The sequence below is a fragment of the Lithobates pipiens genome, unplaced genomic scaffold (genome assembly GCF_037356315.1).
Source record: "Lithobates pipiens isolate NorthernLeopardFrog02 unplaced genomic scaffold, aLitPip1_a1.2 Scaffold_23, whole genome shotgun sequence".
NCBI lineage: Eukaryota > Metazoa > Chordata > Amphibia > Anura > Ranidae > Lithobates > Lithobates pipiens.
The window spans coordinates 331175722-331195009 of record NW_027507785.1 but is presented as its reverse complement, the minus strand read 5'-3'; the positions used below and the strand labels follow the sequence as shown (position 1 = coordinate 331195009).

General features: G+C 46.1%; 1 protein-coding gene across 1 annotated transcript in view; it reads left to right on the top strand.

The window, feature by feature from the left end:
• Window positions 1-18779, top strand: part of LOC143926704 (cytochrome P450 4B1-like) — a 37907-nt gene extending 19128 nt beyond the window's left edge. Inside the window, exons 7-12 of the mRNA XM_077450714.1 lie at window positions 2683-2789; window positions 6832-7022; window positions 9913-10046; window positions 12226-12290; window positions 12469-12551; window positions 16692-18779. Of these exons, the coding sequence (XP_077306840.1) occupies window positions 2683-2789; window positions 6832-7022; window positions 9913-10046; window positions 12226-12290; window positions 12469-12551; window positions 16692-16863 (752 nt within the window). The 3' untranslated portion in view covers window positions 16864-18779. The remainder of the gene's footprint in view (window positions 1-2682; window positions 2790-6831; window positions 7023-9912; window positions 10047-12225; window positions 12291-12468; window positions 12552-16691) is intronic.
• The last annotated feature ends 509 nt before the right edge of the window (window positions 18780-19288 follow it).

Sequence of the window (19288 nt, the reverse complement as noted above, 5' to 3'; positions counted from 1 at the left end):
CAATGAGCGGAAGGTCCACTTTAGGGTGGACCTCCGCTTTAAGTCACGTGCACTTATACATAATGTGACAGTACAGTTCCCTGTCCTAGTAATTGTCGCCCAGGGTTCTCAAATAGGCAGGTTGAGGGGCTCCAGGGGTATTTAATGTGGAGGAATCTGTTTTATCAGTTTCCTCAAGTTTGTAAAATCCACTTGGGGACCTGGAGCCCGGAGATTCCATAGCGTTATGGGTGGGATGGAATCTCCAATCCTGGGACCGGGTTTTTGGAACAGCCAGGGGTCTGGCTGGTTGATTGAGCAGGTGGGTCCTGGGCTTATAGCAAAGTTAGGATTAGGGTTCTGGGCTCCACCCAGAGAGACAGGAGGTCTCCAGGAGTCCAGAGAGTGCAGAGAGTGCACTAGAGAAAGCCAGAGACCCAAGTCTGAGGATCAGAGCAGTGAGGGGCTGCTTTATAGATAGACACTGTGTGTGTTAAAGCTTTGCGCATCTGAGACAAATGAGAGCCTGAAGTGGAAGGCCTGAGCAGCAAGGAAGCTGAAAAGAGGTACAGTAGTTGTGCAGGAACCCTGTTATAAGGCCAAGAGGGCTGAAGTGTAAAGCCTAGGTGGCAGTGCTGCTGAAGAGAGCCAGGTGGCTTGGCATTTTTCATGTATTGTTTTTAGCAGAAGAACCCCTGTGTGGGCAACCAAGTGCATGTATGAACTTTATGTTGTTCCTTTTTAATAAAAGTGGGCTACCATGCCCTTAAACGAAAGTTCCTGTTCGCTGTGAACTTACTGAAAAGGCATCTACCACTGAGTTAAACATCCCCCAATGTTACAATAAGTATACAAATAAGTAGATTAGGAAGGGTTTGAGGTGGAAATTCAGAAAGTGTTTAGGAACAAGGATGGTCAAGAATTTAGGGTCAAGGATCAGGAAGGGTTTAGCGTCCAGGATGGTAAAGATTTTAGGGTCAAGGATCAAGACAGTTTAAGGCTGAATATAGTCAAGGGCTTAGTGACGAAAATTGGGAATAGTTTGGGGCAAAGGATCAGGAAGGGTTTTAGGCTAAGGAAGAAGTTCAAAGGATCAGCGATCAGAAAGGGTTTAGGGCTGAGGATGGTGAAGGGTTTGGGCCAGAGGATAGGAAATGGTTTTAAAGCCATGAATTGGAAAGGGTGTGGTGTCAAGGTCTGGACACTGTTTAGGCCTGAGGGTGGTGAAGGGATTAGGTATGGAGGTTGATTAGGATGGGTCGAGCGTTGAGGATTGGTAAGGCCTTAAGGTCGATGAGCAGGAAGGTTTTAGGGTCATGGACCAGGAAGGATCTGGGGTCATGGATTATAGATGGTTCAGGTCTGAGAATGATGAAAAGTTTAGGGTTGAGGATTGGAAATAGTATGGGGTACAGGGTGGTGAAGGATTTATGGGTGAGAATCAAGAAGGGTTTAGGGTCGAGGGGCAGGAAAGGTGTGAGGCTGAAGATTGTGAAAGGTTCAGAGTCAAGTATTGGAAAGGATTTGGGGTCAAGGACCATAAAGGCTTTGGGACCAAAGACTGGAAAGGTTCATAAAGGGTTTATTATTATTTATTATAATTATTATTATACAGGTTTTATATAGTGCCAACAGTTTGAGCAGCGCTTAAATAAAATAAAGGCAGACATTACAGTTACATTACAATTTGGTACAAGAGGAATCAGAGGGCCCTGCTCGTTAGAGTTTACAATATAGGGTTAGAGATCAGGAAAAGTTTAGCGCTGAGTATTGGTTACGTTTTTAAAGCCATGGATGATGAAGAATTTGGGGCAGAGGATGGGAAAGGGTTTGACGTTGAGGATATGGAAGGGTTTGTGGTCCAGGATTAGGAAGGATATAGGGTCAAGTATCAGAAGGGTTTAGGGTTGCAGATCAAGAAGAAGAAGAATGAGGATTAGGTTAGAGTTGAATGGGTTAGGATCAAGGATCAGTGGGGTTCAGAGACTAGATTCAGGAAAAGTTTAGGGGGTTAAGGAAAAGTTTTTAGGGTAGAGGACTGGAAAGGTATAGGGTTATGAACTAGGAAGGTTTGGAGTAGAGGAGGATTGAGGGTTGGGAAGGGTTTAGAAGCTGGAAGGTTTGTGGATTGGTAAACATTTTGGGGTGTTTAGGAAGCATTTAGGGTACGGGATCAGGAAGCTTTGGGGTTGAGGATTTGGAAAAGTTTAGAACTGAGGAGCTGAAAGCTTTCAGGGTTGTAGATTGTGACGTTTTAGCATCATGGACTGAGAATGGTTAATGGTCACAGATTGGGCAGAGCTTACATTAGAGGATTGGGAAGGCTTAGGGGTATAGGGCTGAGGATCAGGAAGGGCTTAGGGTCAAAGAACAAGACTGGTTTAAGAGCGTAGATCAGGACTAGAGGGCATAAATCCTATTTTTCAAACTGGGATTTATGCTGCTACCATATTGGTTCTTGGACTCAGAAACTTGAGGGCGACAAATTAGAGTGTGTTTTGCAAAAATTATGCTGCTACGCATTATTATTCACGAATAGCCAGAAATCAACAAAACCAATCAAAATTCAGCCTTCTTTTATATAAATTGAGTCAAGATAAAGCTGATTGGTTGCTATGGGTTGCCATGCTTTGGTAATACATATACCTATGAGCCCTGACCTCATCTCTGTGTTCCTTCCTGATACATATTTTCTGTCTTTAGACATGGTGATAAAACAAAGAAAGGAAAGTCTCCAGAATGAGGAGGAACTGGAAAAGATTCAGCAGAAGAGACACCTGGATTTCCTGGACATCCTTCTGTGTGCTCGTGCAAGTAGTCTACAACAAGCCTTCCTATCTGTTCCTGACTCTCCGCTCCAGGATACGCTCTATAGGGTTCTCCGCTGTCTCATCTCTCTTCTACAACTTCTTCCTCCTTTCCTGTAGTGAAGTACATCATGGAAATGGATGTAAAGTTGAACTTGCTGGCAGGAAGGGTTCTTATTGTACAAGGGACACTACCTGGTGCCTTTGTATTGTAAATTAAAGCTGGCCATAGATGGGTTGAATTTCAGCCGGTTCAGCAGTGTCCTTCATATTGTAAACTAAGGCACACCTGCACTGATCAGCGTGGACTCTTGGCATGCCTTGGTGCCAGAATGGATTCATTCCTTTGTACAGGTACCCAGAGGTAGCCCTAGCAAAGATGTCAGTGCCAGTGGAGGAGCTGGAGTGGAGGGAAGTATAGTGGACTTTTGTTCCCCTTTAGAGTCTAGTACCAAGCACCATGAACCACTTCCCACAGCACCATTATTAACCGCCATCATTAAGTGGGGTCCCATAGGGTTCTGTGCTGGGACTAATCCTATTTAATTTGTTCTTAAACGCCTTAGGGGATGGGATAAACAGCTCAATCTCTGTATTTGCGGACAACACTAAGCTAAGCAGGGCAATAACCTCTCCACAGGATGTGGAAACCTTGCAAGAAGATCTGAACAAATTAATGGGGTGGGCAACTACAAGGCAAATGAGGTTTAATGTAGAAAAATGTAAAATAATGGATTTAGGTGGCAAAAATCTGAATGCAATCTATACATTGGGGGGAGAACCTCTGGCGAAATCTAGGATGGAAACGGACCTGGGGGTCCTAGTAGATGATGGGCTCAGTAATGGCATGCAATGCCAATCTGCTGCCAACAAAACAAACAGAATATTGGCATTAAAAAAGGGGATTCATTCCAGAGATAAAACGATAATTCTCCCGCTCTACAAGACTCTGGTCCAGCTGCACCTGTAGTACGCTATCCAGGTCTGGGCACCAGTCCTCCAGGAAGGATGTACTGGAAATGGAGCGAGTACAAAGAAGGGCAACAAAGCTAATAAAGGGTCTGGAGGATATTAGTTATGAGGAAAGGTTGTGAGCTCTGAACTTATTCTCTCTGGAGAAGAGACGCCTGAGAGGGGATATGATTTAAATTTACAAATACCATACTGGTGACCCCACAATAGGGATAAAACTGTCGCAAAAGGGAGTTTAACAAGACCCATGGCCACTCATTAAAATTAGAAAAAAAGAGTTTAACCTTAAACTACGTAGATGGTTCTTTACTGTAAGAGCGGCAAGGATGTTTTTAATTCCCTTCCACAGGCGGTGGTCTCAGCGGGGGGCATTGATAGTTTCAAGAAACTATTAAATAAGCACCTGAACTACAGCAACATACAGGGATATAGAATGTAATACTGACATATAATCACACACATAGGTTGGACTTGATGGACTTGTGTCTTTTTTCAACCTCACCTACTATGTAACAAGGGGTACTAGAGATTAGGTGACCCACACAAGCCATAGTAGAGGTTAGGTGACCCACAAAAGATATACTTGAGACTATTTGACCTACACAAGGGGTACTAAAGATTAGGTCACCCACACAAGGGATACTAGAGATTAGATGACCCACACAAGGTATACTAGACACTGGGTGACCCACACAATAGGTATTAAAGATTAGGTGACCCACACCAAGGATACTAAAGATAAGGTGACCCACACAAGGGATACTAGAAATTAGATGACCCACACAAGGTATATTAGGAATTAGGTGACCCACACAAGGGGTACTAGAGATTAGGTGACCACACAAGGGATAATAGAGATTAGGGGACCCACACAAGTGATAATAGAGATTAGGTGACCCACACACGTGATAATAGAGGTTAGGTGACCCACACAAGGTATACTAGACACTGGGTGACCCACACAATAGGTATTAAAGATTAGGTAACCCACACCAAGGATACTAAAGATAAGGTGACCCACACAAGGGATACTAGAAATTAGGTGACCCACACAAGGGGTACTAGAGATTAGGTCACCACACAAGGGATAATAGAGGTTAGGTGACCCACACAAGTGATAATAGAGGTTAGGTGACCCACAAAAGGGATACTAGAGACTAGTTGACCTACACAAGGGGTACTAGAGATTAGGTGACCCACACAAGGGATACTAGAGATTAGGTGACCCACACAAAGGGTGTTAGAGATTAGGTGATTTACACAAAGGGTACTAGAGATTAGGTCACGCACACAAGGGATACTAGAGATTAGGTGACCCACACAAAGGGTGTTAGAGATTAGGTGATTTACACAAAGGGTACTAGAGATTAGGTCACGCACACAAGGGATACTAGAGATTAGGTCACCCACTTAGAGCATACTAGAGATTAGGTGACCCACACAAGGGATACTAGCAATTAGGTGACCGACACAAGGGATACTAGAGATTAGGTGACCCGCACAAGGTATACTAGACAGTGGGTGACCCACACAATAGGTATTAAAGATTAGGTGACCCACACCAAAGATACTAGAGATAAGGGGACCCACACAAATTATACTAGAAATTAGGTGACCCACACAAGGGATACTAGGATTTAGGTGACCCACACAAGGGGTCCTAGAGATTAGGTGACCACACAAGGGATAATAGAGATTAGGTGACCCACACAAGCGATAGTAGAGGTTAGGTGACCCACAAAAGGTATACTAGAGACTAGTTGACCTACACAAGGGGTACTAGAGATTAGGTGACCCACACAAGGAATAATAGAGATTAGGTGACCCACACAAAGGGTGCCAGAGATTAGGTGACCCAGTTAAAGCATACTCGAGATTAGGTGACCCACACAAGGGATACTAGGAATTAGGTGACCGACGCAAGGGATACTAGAGGTTAGGTGATCCACACAAGGGGTACTAGAGACTAGGTGACCCACACAAGCCATAGTAGAGGTTAGGTGACCCACAAAAGATATACTAGAGACTAGTTGACCCACAAAAGATATACTAGAGACTAGTTGACCCACACAAGTGGTAATAGAGATTAGGTGGCCTACACAAAGGGTACTAGAGATTAGCTGATCTACACGAAGAGTACTAGAGATTAGGTGGCCACACAAGGAATACTAGAGATTAGGTGACCCACACAAAATGTACTAGAGATTAGAGATTTAATACCAGAAGGGGTACTAAAGATTAGGTTACCCACACAAGTGTAGCTGGATATTCCTTGTTTTAGACTGCATCTGGCTGCTATCCCTCCCTAAATGGTTATGCTGTTGCCAAATATTCTCCCCACCAACTGGGGAAGATCCAAACTACCCTAAGACTACAGACTATGGTACCAAACTCTTGGGGTACTGGGAGATGTAGTCCAAGGCAACGGCCATGTTATAGGGCAACAGCTACTCTGAACTACAATCCAGATGGCCTGTGTAGCAGTAGGAGCCAGGAGATGCCTTTTATATTCTCTGCCGCCCGGGAAAAGCCCTCTCTCTTGGCGCTATAGGAGTCGAGCAGTGCAGACTTGTTGGAGTGAGCAGACCTGTGTGGAGGCTGAAATTGACTGGGTTCAGAATGTTCTTGTGCAACCCACCAATTGGGGTGGTTACCATGAAGTTGCTACATTCTCCACATGAACTGTTCTACCTGCAGCCTCGAGACCAGCTGAACTGCTAAACGAATCCCCACACCATTTCAGGGTCTGCATAAGACTACAGCATCTCCCGAGAAGATGGTGAGCTGGCCACCGGCCCACCTGCACTTAACATCTGATATACCGCTGAGAGCTGAATATTGACTACTTCCCCACTCTCTTGTATAATCAGATCCTTACTGCTGTTGTCCTTACCACTTGACTTCGCCTCACACATTGCAATCTTAGGGCGCATTTTTAATACAATTCGCTAGTCCTATTTTTTTTGCTTTCAAATCCACCCCTTCTCTTTGCCTGTTGGGTGCTCTGGGTGGTATTGCTCCTGTTTATGCTGATTTGAGCTATCACATCAAATATGTTGTCTTTTGTTGCTAGGATGAGAAGGGTCAGGGTCTGTGTGATGAGGACCTTCGAGCTGAAGTTGACACTTTCATGTTTGAAGGACACGATACAACAGCCAGCGGCATCTCCTGGATCTTGTACTGTATGGCCCAATATCCAGAACACCAGCAGAAGTGCCGGGAGGAGATCCGGGAGGTCCTGGGGGATCGAGACACCATGGGATGGTGAGTAAGCTGCAATTTCTGATGATTGAACTGCAGAGGCTCAGGACGAAGTATGGAGGGGTGGGTTGGCGTTATTCAGATGTTTTAGGAAGAGTTTCCTTTTCTTATCTCACAATTCAACTCACTATACCCAATGGGCCAATGTGGGGTTAGTAAGTGCTCACTTTAGTTACATAAAAAAATCCAAGAAAGAAGAGTATACATAAAAGACTTTCCAGATTTATTAATACAGCTTGCAAGTCCATAGTGCTTACATATGAATATGCTTAATACGTATACAAATATTCTGAATCCAGTCCTCCCCATTATGGAGATTATCAGAAGGGCACTTTGTATAGTATGTGGTCCAAAAAATGGCATATATTCGGTTAACACAGATACCTCCTGTCTCAGCGTGTTTCGGGGCAGGTGATCTCCTCACCTGTTGTTTCTGGGAGGACGGCAGACTGTTCTCCTCTGGCACACATACAACCTACATCCCAATCTCTGTGCTGGTAATATCCCTCAGGATGAGACCTCTCCTGTGTCCTCTGTGTCATGGTTATGCAGTACAGTTCGTCTGCTTACCTGTCTCCATGTGTTCGTCTCTAGAGACCAGCCGACCCTCACCTGACTGCTTTTGTAATCCATCCTCTGGCACGGCTCCACCCTAGCTCCTATCAGAGAACTCTATATTAACCTGTGCACTACAGGCCAACCCTGCTGATCAACCTTTGTGTGTTTGGCTTCCTGTTACCTGCCGTGTGCTCTTCTGTTGTTGTTACCGACTTTGGCGTGTCCCTGACTATTCCTGTTTGCCTGTGATCCTGACCTTTTGGCGTGTCCCTGACTATCCCTGTCTGCTTGTGGCCCCGACCTTGGCTTTATCCCTCACTATCCCTATCCTCCTGTTGCCTACTGTAGGTGTGAGCTGGGGGACCCTGGGGGTCGCGACCTGGAGCCAGTTGCAGCCCAGTCCATCCTCACCACTAGAGGCTCTGGTGAACACCTGCTGGTTCTTAGACTCCGCGCCCCAGGGAATCTTACGCTCTAACCCCGGTCGGATCCGTCTTGGTGTTTCGGTGGCCCTGCCCTCCTTATCACCTTGTCTCCCGTCCACAGCAGTCAGCCGTAGGGTCCACAACCTTGCGGTGCACTCCTGATCCCTACGGTGTGCATCTGTCACCTGGCCTCAAGGTGACCTGACACTCTGACCATGAGCCCGGCCCATTAGAGTACTGATGAGGATGTCCGTTGCATGTGTGTCGGGATTTTCACTTTTATAAGCTGTGTTAATAAATCTGGAAAGATTTCTCCTCCTTCGTGCAGGTTTTATGGAACTAAACCCCCAAATTGGCCCACTGAGCATGTTAGTTGACCTTTGTCTAGCCACTTGCCGACCGCGCGCTGTGGTTTTACTGCTCCAGTGCAGGTCGTCCATGCAGAATCACGTGTATATACATGATTTTGTATTTCAGGGTAGGGGGCACACTTGCGTGCTGTTGCTGGCTTCAGCAACTGCAGATCATGATTTATGGCCGGGACCCGCCAATCGATGGAGCGAGTGACAGGAGAGAGCTCTGTGTATGTAAACAACACAGAGCTCTCTTCTGACAGCGGCCATGTGCAGGTTTTTGTTTGTCTGCAAGACACCACACAGTAAACAGTTCACATAGTTAGTTAGTTAGTTAGTTTAACTCTTTGATTGCCCCAGATGTTAACCCTTTTTTAGCCAGGGCCATTAGTACAGTGATGTCAGTGGCAGTTAGGCAGTTCCCACAAAGTGTCAGTTAGTGTTAAACCTCATACACACGATCAGACTTTAAACAAACTTTCTCGTGGATTTCTGTACAAAGGGGCGTTGGCCGTGAACTTGTTAAGCATACACACGGCAGGACTTTTTCAGCCAACTTTCACCAAATCACGTGTTTTTTCTGCTCTTTGCTGCCACCCTTTGGTCAACTTCTGTATTGTTGTCTGATCATTGGCATTGGTTCTGAGCATGCGGGTTTGTACTTTGGACTAAAGTCCTATGGTTTTCTGTACACACGATCGGACTTCGCTCCATCTGACTTTTGTTGCCGAAAAGTTTGTCTGTTGGCAAAGCAAACTTTTGTCCAATGAAAACCGAAAAGGTTTGTCCGATGGAGCGCACACATGGGTCGGATGTTGCCTTAAAACAGCTAATTTGCATGTTTGTTGTCAAAAAGTCCGATCGTGTGTATGGGCCTTTAGACTGTCCTCTCGTACTATCACAGTCCCGCTATAGGTCGCTGATCTCCACCATCACTAATATAATAAATAAATAAAAAAAAAATTCCAGTATGTATCCCATAGTCTGTAGGCGCTATAACTTTTGGGTAAACCAATCAATATACACTTATTGGTTTTTGTTTTTGGTTTTTTTTTACAGACATGTAGCATTTGGCCTAAATTTGTGAAGAATTTTTTTTTTTTTTGGATATGTTTTACAGCACAAAGTAAAAAATATAGTTTTTTTTTTCGAAATTTATGCTCTTTTTTTTTTTTTTTTTTGTTTATAGCTCAAAAAAAAAAATGCAAAGGTGATAAAATACTACCAAAAGAAAGCTCTTTTTGTGTGAAAAAATATAAATGTCATTTAGGCACAGTGTTGCATGACCGCGCAATTACCAGTTAAAATAGCGCAGTGTTGAATAGCAAAAAATGGCCTGGTCATGAAAGGGGCGGGGTAAAATCATCCAGAGCTGAGGTGGTTAGAAAGGTTTTGGTGCCGTACAAGTTCCTTTCATGATACCGCTATAGGATGCGTGAAATATTTTTGCCCCAGAAGGCGGCGCCACGCAGCAGATGCGCAGTACATGTCAGTCTCTGTATAGTTTTGCTGGTATAACTCGATGAGTCGGTGACATTGTTCTGCCTGTATGTTCAGGGAGGACCTGAATCGGCTTCATTACACCACCATGTGCATTAAGGAGAGTTTACGTCTCTGTCCTCCGGTACCGCTCCTGGCCAGGCAACTCAACAAGCCAATCACATTCAGCGATGGACGCTCAGTGCCAGAAGGTGAGTGCCAAGGGAATGTGTGATTGGCTCCTTGTGGTGCTTCTTTCTCTGTCACACGCCTCGGGTTCCGAAACAGATTAATGATGTATTCATGAATACAGAACTGCATTGATTTGCCCGGAGTTCAGCTTCAAAAACTGGCCTATAGGTACCTTTAACGCTGGAAATTTCTGCCCCATACAACGTCTTTTCCTGCTGGAGTGGAGGGGGCTAACCTTGACGTTAATGCAGGGGCGGATCCAGGGGGGGGGCAACGGGTCAATTGCCCCCCCCCGAGAATACCGCCAGCTGATGACAGAATGGCCGGTTCCGCGGGTACCCGCGGGCCGGTTCCGCGGGTCCAATCGCGGCCGGTTCCGCGGGTACCCGCGGCCGGTTCCGCGGCTCCAATCGCGGCCGGTTCCGCGGGTACCCGCGGGCCGGTTCCGCGGGTCCAATCGCGGCCGGTTCCGCGGGTACCCACGGGCCGGTTCCGCGGGTACCCGCGGGCCGGTTCCGCGGGTCCAATCGCGGCCGGTTCCGCGGGTCCAATCGCGGCCGGTTCCGCGGGTACCCGCGCTGAGTGGACGGGTGAGGGGGGGGCAGCTGGGCAGCTTAGGAGGGCTGCTGGCCAATCAGGAAGCCAGCAGGCAGGGGAGCAGGGAGATGACATCATCTCTCACTGCCCTGCGTCCCTCCAGTTCCGCCCTCACTGTGTAGGAAGCTGTGTGCAGCAGAGAGATTGCATCATCTCTCTGCTGCCTATCTTCACTCTGGGACCCAACAAAAGACCACCAGTAGGTGACAATCCGCAATGTGTGGCAGGCTACGTGGCAAGTGGCAATCCGCAATGTGTGGCAGACTACGTGGCAAGTGGCAATCCGCAATGTGTGGCAGGTGACGTGGCAAGTGACAATCCGTAATGTGTGGCAGTTGACGTGGCAAGTAACAATCCGCAATGTGTGGCAGGTGACGTGGCAAGTAACAATCCGCAATGTGTGGCAGGTGACGTGGCAAGTGACAATCCGCAATGTGTGGCAGGCTACGTGGCAATCCGCAATATGTTGCAGGCAACGTGGCAAGTGACAATCCGCAATGTGTGGCAGGTGACGTGGCAAGTGGCAATCCGCAATGTGTGGCAGGCAACGTGGCAAGTGACAATCCGCAATGTGTGGCAGGTGACGTGGCAAGTGGCAATCCGCAATGTGTGGCAGGCAACGTGGCAAGTGACAATCCGCAATGTGTGGCAGGTGACGTGGCAAGTGGCAATCCGCAATGTGTGGCAGGCAACGTGGCAAGTGACAATCCGCAATGTGTGGCAGGTGACGTGGCAAGTGACAATCCGCAATGTGTGGCAGGTGACGTGGCAAGTGACAATCCCCAATGTGTGGCAGGTGACGTGGCAAGTGGCAATCCGCAATGTGGGTCAGGCAACTTGGCAAGTGACAATCCGCAATGTGTGGCAGGTGACGTGGCAAGTGGCAATCCGCAATGTGTGGCAGGCTACGTGGCAATCCGCATCTGGTGGCAGGCGACGTGGCAAGTGACAATCCGCAATGTGTGGCAGGTGACGTGGCAAGTCACAATCCGCAATGTGTGGCAGGTGACGTGGCAAGTGACAATCCCCAATGTGTGGCAGGTGACGTGGCAAGTGGCAATCCGCAATGTGGGTCAGGCAACTTGGCAAGTGACAATCCGCGATGTGTGGCAGGTGACGTGGCAAGTGGCAATCCGCAATGTGTGGCAGGCTACGTGGCAATCCGCATCTGGTGGCAGGCTACGTGGCAAGTGACAATCCGCAATGTGTGGCAGGTGACGTGGCAAGTAACAATCCGCATTTGGTGACAAGTGACAATCCACATTTGGTGGCAGGCGACATGGCAAGTGACATCCTCAGGGCTCCCACTGATTCTGCATTATGGTGAGTTGAACCATTTAATTTTATATTACAATGTATTAATAGAAATAATGCGCTTCAATCATCCTGACACCATAACAACCATGGTGCCGTAATGATTGAAGCGCCAATACCAGCCATTTCCCATATAAATTGCCCCCCAAAAAACATATTTTATAGCAGTGCCCCTCCCGAGATTAGACTCTGGATCCGCCCCTGCGTTAATGAGGATGGGAGTGACCAGCCTCTTCCTCCAATGACAATGCTGTATGATAAACGTGTCCTTTTGTCTCTCCTCAATAGGCTGCCTGGTGTCGGTGTGTGTGGCCGGGATCCACATCAACCCCGAATTCTGGCCGGATCCAGAGGTGACCTTTTTCTTCCTGTTATCTCTCACCTGAGGGGCCCCAATAACCCCCCATTGCTATCAGAGAGAGCTTGCTGGTGCCTGCACTGGTTCCCAGTCTCCTGACAGCTATTAGACCCCCCCAAAGTGGGCGGGGGAGTATAAGCATCTACAGCCTCCTTATGTCTCTTGTCTTCCAGGTGTTTGATCCATCGAGGTTCTCCTCAGAGAATTCACAACACAGACACTCCCACGCTTACCTCCCCTTCTCTGCCGGACCCAGGTGGGTAACTGGATAGATAGATAGATAGATAGATAGATAGATAGATAGATAGATAGGAGGTGGCATCCCTGGATGTCACTGCTACCCCTAACAGCCGGGAGAACAGCCCATCTAGTTGGGGTGGTGAAGGTAGTGCAGGAAGACCTAGACAGTTGGTGGTAATCAGGGATTCTATAAACAAGAGGACTGAGAGAATAATTTCACCAAGATTGCCTCAATCAAAAGGTTTGCTGTCTCCTTGGTGCCAGGGTTTGGCATGTGGTGGACCAGGTTGATAAATTACTCGGAGGGGCTTGCTATGACCCAGCTGTCTTGGTCCATGTTGGAACCAATGACAGAATACATGGAAGGGGGTCTTCTGTGCTGGGGGAGAGGTTTATGGGAAGGCTGGAGGAGTATTTCATCTAGGATTAAGGGGGAGGGAGAATTATATTATATTAAGGGCAGACAGGTCAGGCAGGGGTCAATCCCTATTGGAGGGTGGAATAGGGGAAGGTGGGTGAGCGCTATGGCAGGTGATAAGAAGGTTCCTATATTACAAACAACCATTGGAAATAACAAAAAAAAAAATGTGAAAACTTATTTAAGTGTTTGCCAGAAGTCTGCCATGCAAAATAGGTGAGTTGGAAGTTGAAGGTAACTATGACTTAATGCTGAATCTTGGCTTCATTCTTCACATGACTGGGGTTATAGGGTATTATTATTCCTGGCTATGCTCTCTCTATTAATATTTCTGGCTATGCTTTCCTTGGGAGAGACAGGGTAAAACGTAAAGATGGTGGTGTCTGTCTCTATGTGAGAAGTGATCTTGAAGGGAGTGTAAAAGAGAGTACCTAGTTGATGGCGAGTGCGATGAGGTTGAAGCATTATGGGTGGAACTGCACATGGTTGTGTGTACGGTACTACAAAGGTTATCATTGGAGTTTGTTGTATGCTTCACCCAGTGAGGAAGTGGAGACTCAGCTCCTTGCACAGATAGAAAGGGCTACAAGGGCTGGGACAGTGAGAAAAATATATAAACCTACCACAAGACAATTTTATGGTCCAGTTCATAGAGGCCCCAACTAGGAATGATGCTCTGCTGGACCTGGTAATCTCAAACCATGCAGAGCTTATTACAAATATTCATATAAAAGAACATCTGGGTAGCAGTGTAACCATAACATGATTTTATTTAATTTCAGCTGTAAGCAAAAAACACATACAGGAAAGATAATAACACTTAACTTTAAGAGAGCAAATTTTCCAAGGATGAGGGCTGCTCTCCAAGACTTAGACTGGGAGGCAATATTGGCATCGGTGTATACAGAACAGAAATAGGAATTCTTCATAAAGACTGTGTGTGATCACACGGCAAAGTATATTTCTATGGGCAATACAATAAAAGGCTAAAAAGAAAACCTATGTGGCTCACGGCCAAAGTTAGAAAAACTATAAATAATAAGAAAAGAGCTTTTAAAAAAATATAAAAATGAAGGAACACTATCATAGTTTAAATGTTACAAGAATATAACAATATGTAAATTGGAAATCAAGGCTGCAAAAATTCAAAACAAAAGACAGATTGCAAAAGATAGTAGGACAAACCCCCAAAGATTCTTCAAATATGTTAATAGTGAAAAGGCCTGGTCTGAGCATGTACAAAATAATCTAGAGTGGGTGACTGGGGACAAAGAGAAAGCAAATCTATTAAATATATTTTTCAGCTCTGTGTATATAAAGGAGAATTGGGGAGCTTATGTCCATAATGGAGGTGGTAATGACACAGCCCCAAATTATCCACAATGGCTCAAAATGTATCTGGTCCAGATGTATTTAGACTGAATAAAGGTGATAAAAACATCTGGACCTGATGACATCCACCCACGGATCCTAAAAGAAGTGAGCTCTGTAATTTCAAAACCATTGTCTCAAATGTTTAGGGACTCTTTAATGACTGGAATGGTACCATTGGATTGGCGTAGGGACAATATGGTGCCTATATTTAAAAAGGGATCAAAGTTCAGAGTTATTGCTGGAAAGAAATATTTTAAGCAACAGACAGCATGGATTCATGAAAGACAGAAGTTGTCAGACAAACCTGATTTATTTTCATGAGGAAGTAAGTAAAAACCTTTGACAGAGGGGTGGCTGTGGACATGGTAGACTTGGACAGAGGGGTGGCTGTGGACATGGTAGATTTGGACATAGGGGGTGGCTGTGGACATGGTAGACTTGGATAAAGGGGTGGCTGTGGATGTGGTATACTTGGGCAGTGGGGTGGCTGTGGTTGTGGTATACTTGGACAGAGGGGTGGCTGTGGACGTCGTATACTTGGACAGAGGGGTGGCTGTGGACATGGTAGACTTGGATAAAGGGGTGGCTGTGGATGTGGTATACTTGGGCAGTGGAGTGGCTGTGGTTGTGGTATACTTGGACAGAGGGGTGGCTGTGGACGTGGTATACTTGGACAGAGGGGTGGCTGTGGACGTGGTAGACTTAGACAGAGGGGTGGCTGTGGTTGTGGTATACTTGGACAGAGGGGTGGTTGTGGCTGTGGTATATTTGGACAGAGGGGCGGCTGTGGACGTGGTATACTTGGACAGTGGGGTGGCTGTGGTATACTTGGACAGAGGGGTGGCTGTGGACGTGGTAGACTTAGACAGAGGGGTGGCTGTGGACGAGGTATACTTGGACACAGTTCCCCTTACACGACTCATGTGTAAGGTAAAGTTTACAGGCTGGAAGAATCAGTTTGTAAATGGATAGAAAACTGGCTAAAAGACCCAATTCAGAGAGCAGTGGTAAATGATTATTACTCTGAATGGTCTAAGGTTATCAATGGTGTACCCCAAGGTTCAGTTTTGGGACCCTTACTTTTTAATCTATTTATAAATGATATGGGGTCTGGGATTTCAGTCTTTGCAGATGACACCGAGCTATACAGTGGAATAACGTCCTTACAGGATGTCTCCAACTTGCAAGCCGACCTCAATGCTCTAATTGGGCGAATATGTGGCAGATGAGGTTTAATGTTGATAAATGTAAAGTTATGCACTTGGGGGCCAAGAATATGCATCATACATACTAGGGGGAGTACAACTGGGGGAATCAATGGTGGAGAAGTATCTGGGGTTTTTGGTAGATCATAGGTTTAATAATAGCATGCAATGCCAAGGTGTGGTTTCTTTCTTGTATAAGAGAGGTATGGACTCCAGAGAGAGAGAAATATCATCTGTACAAATCATTAGTAAAACCTCATCTGGAATATACAGTTCAGTTTTGGGCTCCAGTTCACAAAAAGGATAATCGGGGAACTGGAGAAAGTGCAGAGAAGGGCAACCAAACTGATAAGAGGAGGAGCTCAGCTATGAGGAAAGATCAGAGGAACTGAATTTATTCTCTCCGGAGAAGAGGAGATTAAGGGGGGATATGATCACCATGTACAAATATATAAGGGGTCTATATAGTGAACTTGGTGTTCAGTTATTCACTTTAAGGTCATCGCAGAGGACAAGGGGGCACTTTTTATGTCTGGAGGAAAAGAGATTTCATCTCCAAATACGGAACTGTGAAAATGTGGAAAAGACTCCCTCCAGAGGTGGTTCTAGGAAGCTCAGTAGATTGCTTAAAAAAAGGCCTGGATTCTTTCCTAAATGTACATAATATAACTGGGTACTAATATTTATAGGTAAAGCTGATCCAGGAAATAATTGGTTGCCTCTTGTTGGGGCTTTTTTTTTGGCTTCCTCTGGATCAACTGTGGGTATAGGAATGTGTATATAGAAGTTTTCTATGTGTGTGTTTGTTTTTTTGTTTTTGCTTTTTAATCTGTTGATTGAATTGAATGGACTTGATTAACTGTATAACTATATATATAGATAGACCTTAGAATACATTTCCTCCCACTTCTCTGCTGTAATTGAATTGGCACAGGAAACTCTTCCCATAAAACATCTGTATGTGACGTAATAATTCCGGGAAGGTGGTGGGCATAACACCCAATTTTCTGGGCATTCAGGAAAATAAGAGGTAATTTTCTGGAACACCTGAAGAATTAGGAGGTTAGAAGATCAGGAGGATCACATTCTCTCCGGTGTTGTCACCATTGGCTCTCGATGTTGCTGATCTGGAATGATCCAAAGTTGCGTTTCTTTCTAGGAATTGTATCGGTCAGACCTTCGCTATGAATGAGATGAAAGTCGCCGTGGCGTTGACGCTGAAGACTTTTGAGGTGACACCAGATCCTGACAAAGTCCCCATCAAAGAGGCCGTTCTGGTGCTGAAGTCTAAGAATGGAATCCATCTCCATTTAAACCAACTTCACGACTGAGGCTGCGATCAGAATGGCGAGGAATCAGACTCTGCGTTTGTATCTGGGCTTGATCAGGAAAGGATGGACGTTGCTCTATATAAGGGGTCTGCAATTAGCGGACCTCCAGATGTTACAAAACTACAAGTCCCATCATGTCTCTGCCTTTGGGTATCATGCTTGTGGTTTTCAGAGTCTTGCTAGGCCTCATGGGATTTGAAGTTCTGCAACAGCTGGAGGTCCGCTAATTGCATATCCCTGCTCTATATATTCAGCACTTTTGTATGATTATATACACAAACAGGGATGGACTGGGACAGAACTTTGGCCCTGGACTTCATCCAGACCGGCCCACTAACATTTTGAGTGTCCCATCACCAGCCCCCTTACATCAGTGTGTCCCATCAGCACCCCCTTACATCAGAGTGTTCCATCAGCACCCCCTTACATCTGAGTGTCTCATTAGCGGCCCCCTTACATCAGAGTGTCCCATCACCAACCCCCTTACATCAGAGTGTCCCATGAGAAGCCCCCTTACATCAGAGTGTCCCATCAGCACCCCCCTTACATCAGAGTGTCCCATCACCAGCCCCCTTACATCAGAGTGTCCCATCACCAGCCCCCTTACATCAGAGTGTCCCATGAGCAGCCCCCTTACATCAGAGTGTCCCATGAGCAGCCCCTTACATCAGAGTATCCCATCACCAGCCCCTTACATCAGAGTGTCCCATCAGCACCCCCCTTACATCAGAGTGTCCCATCAACAGCCCCCTTACATCAGAGTGTCCCATGAGCAGCCCCCTTACATCAGAGTGTCCCATCAGCACCCCCCTTACATCACAGTGTCCCATCAGCAGCCCCCTTACATCAGAGTGTCCCATCACCAGCCCCCTTACATCAGAGAGGCCCACTGAGCCATCGGCCCATCGGGAAACTCCCTGTAGTCCCGATGGCCAGTACATGCCTGTACACAAACCTCCTACCGCAGCCAATCAGAAGTCATTCCCTGATCATTCTCCAGTCCAATTAAATCTGATTGGTTGCTCTGGGTGATTCGCACTCTCTTATGTTTATAAACTACACTATATTACCAAAAGTATTGGGACGCCTGCCTTTACAAGCACATCAACTTTATTGGCATCCCAGTAGTAGAGCACAGACTAAAAGCCAGGCCTTCTAGTCCAACATCAGTGCCTGACTTCACAAATGCTCTTCTGGAAGAATGGTCAAACATTCCCATAGACACACTCCTAAACCTTGTGGACGGGCTTCCCAGAAGAGGTGAAGCTGTTATAGCTGCAAAGGGTGGGCCAACTTAATATTGAACCCTCCGGACTAAGACTGGGATGCCATTAAACCATTAAATGTGCATGTAAAGACAGGCATCCCAATACTTTTGGTAATATAGTGTATTTTCAGCAGATCAGCTCTATAAATAAACTGCAGATGACATTATATTATTTGTGTCCATCCTTCAATTTACACCAAACCTTGTATTCATTCATAAAATACAAAGCTTCCTCTGAATGATTGAGCAGCGCACAGCCTGACTCAATTTTGTTTCGGTAGAAGGATGGGAAGTCTCAGTCCCGCTGCTGGAACACAGTGCTGTACACTGGATGTAGTTGAGGCCTGTACAGTTCATGGCGGTCTACCTCAGCCGATACATCCGTCAGTGACGGGAATAGACGGTTATGACCAGTTCGGTCCAAATGACCTTTTTAAATTTCACTAAAACATGGAGTTGGGGAACCGGAACTGACCCCAAGGTTCATCTTAGACAATAGGGACCCAACACATCCATTCCCTCTGGATCATGTCACATTGAACAAATTCTGGAGACTTCATGGTTTTCCTTAAATGCAAATGAGTTTATTCTTGACCCTAACACTAGAAAACACTCGGCTCCTGGCCTTTATGATTACACCCCCCCCCCCCCCCCCACTGGGATATCACGCCTCCAACATGACCCCCCCATAAGACAGAAAATCCTCTTCATGTGACCTTCTCTACCTTTTGTATTGGCATCTTAAATAGGCCCGACGCGTTTCGTGTATAAACACTCATCAGGGGCGGATGCTCACGAGTATCTATAAAGCGTATAATTGTAATTATTCTAATGTAACTCTGAACATAACAAGAGAAGGCAAATTTGGCAGTCCTAGGTACTTACATGCAGGGAGTTAACGGTGGGGATATGTTAAATGAGAGACCAGGGCCAAAAGGAGGTGTCCGGTCCCGGGAGCTGAGGTAATATGGAGCCGCGTGCAAAAGGGGCGCACGCATATGGCCCCCCAGAACACAGAACATTTAGGATGCCAATACATGCCTGTATCAGCAATCAAACCAGCCCATTGTCCACCAAGCAATCATGTTCATATCTTTTTACATCATGCTATTTACATTGCAATGTGCCGCCCAACTGACGTGTGTGTATGTGTATATA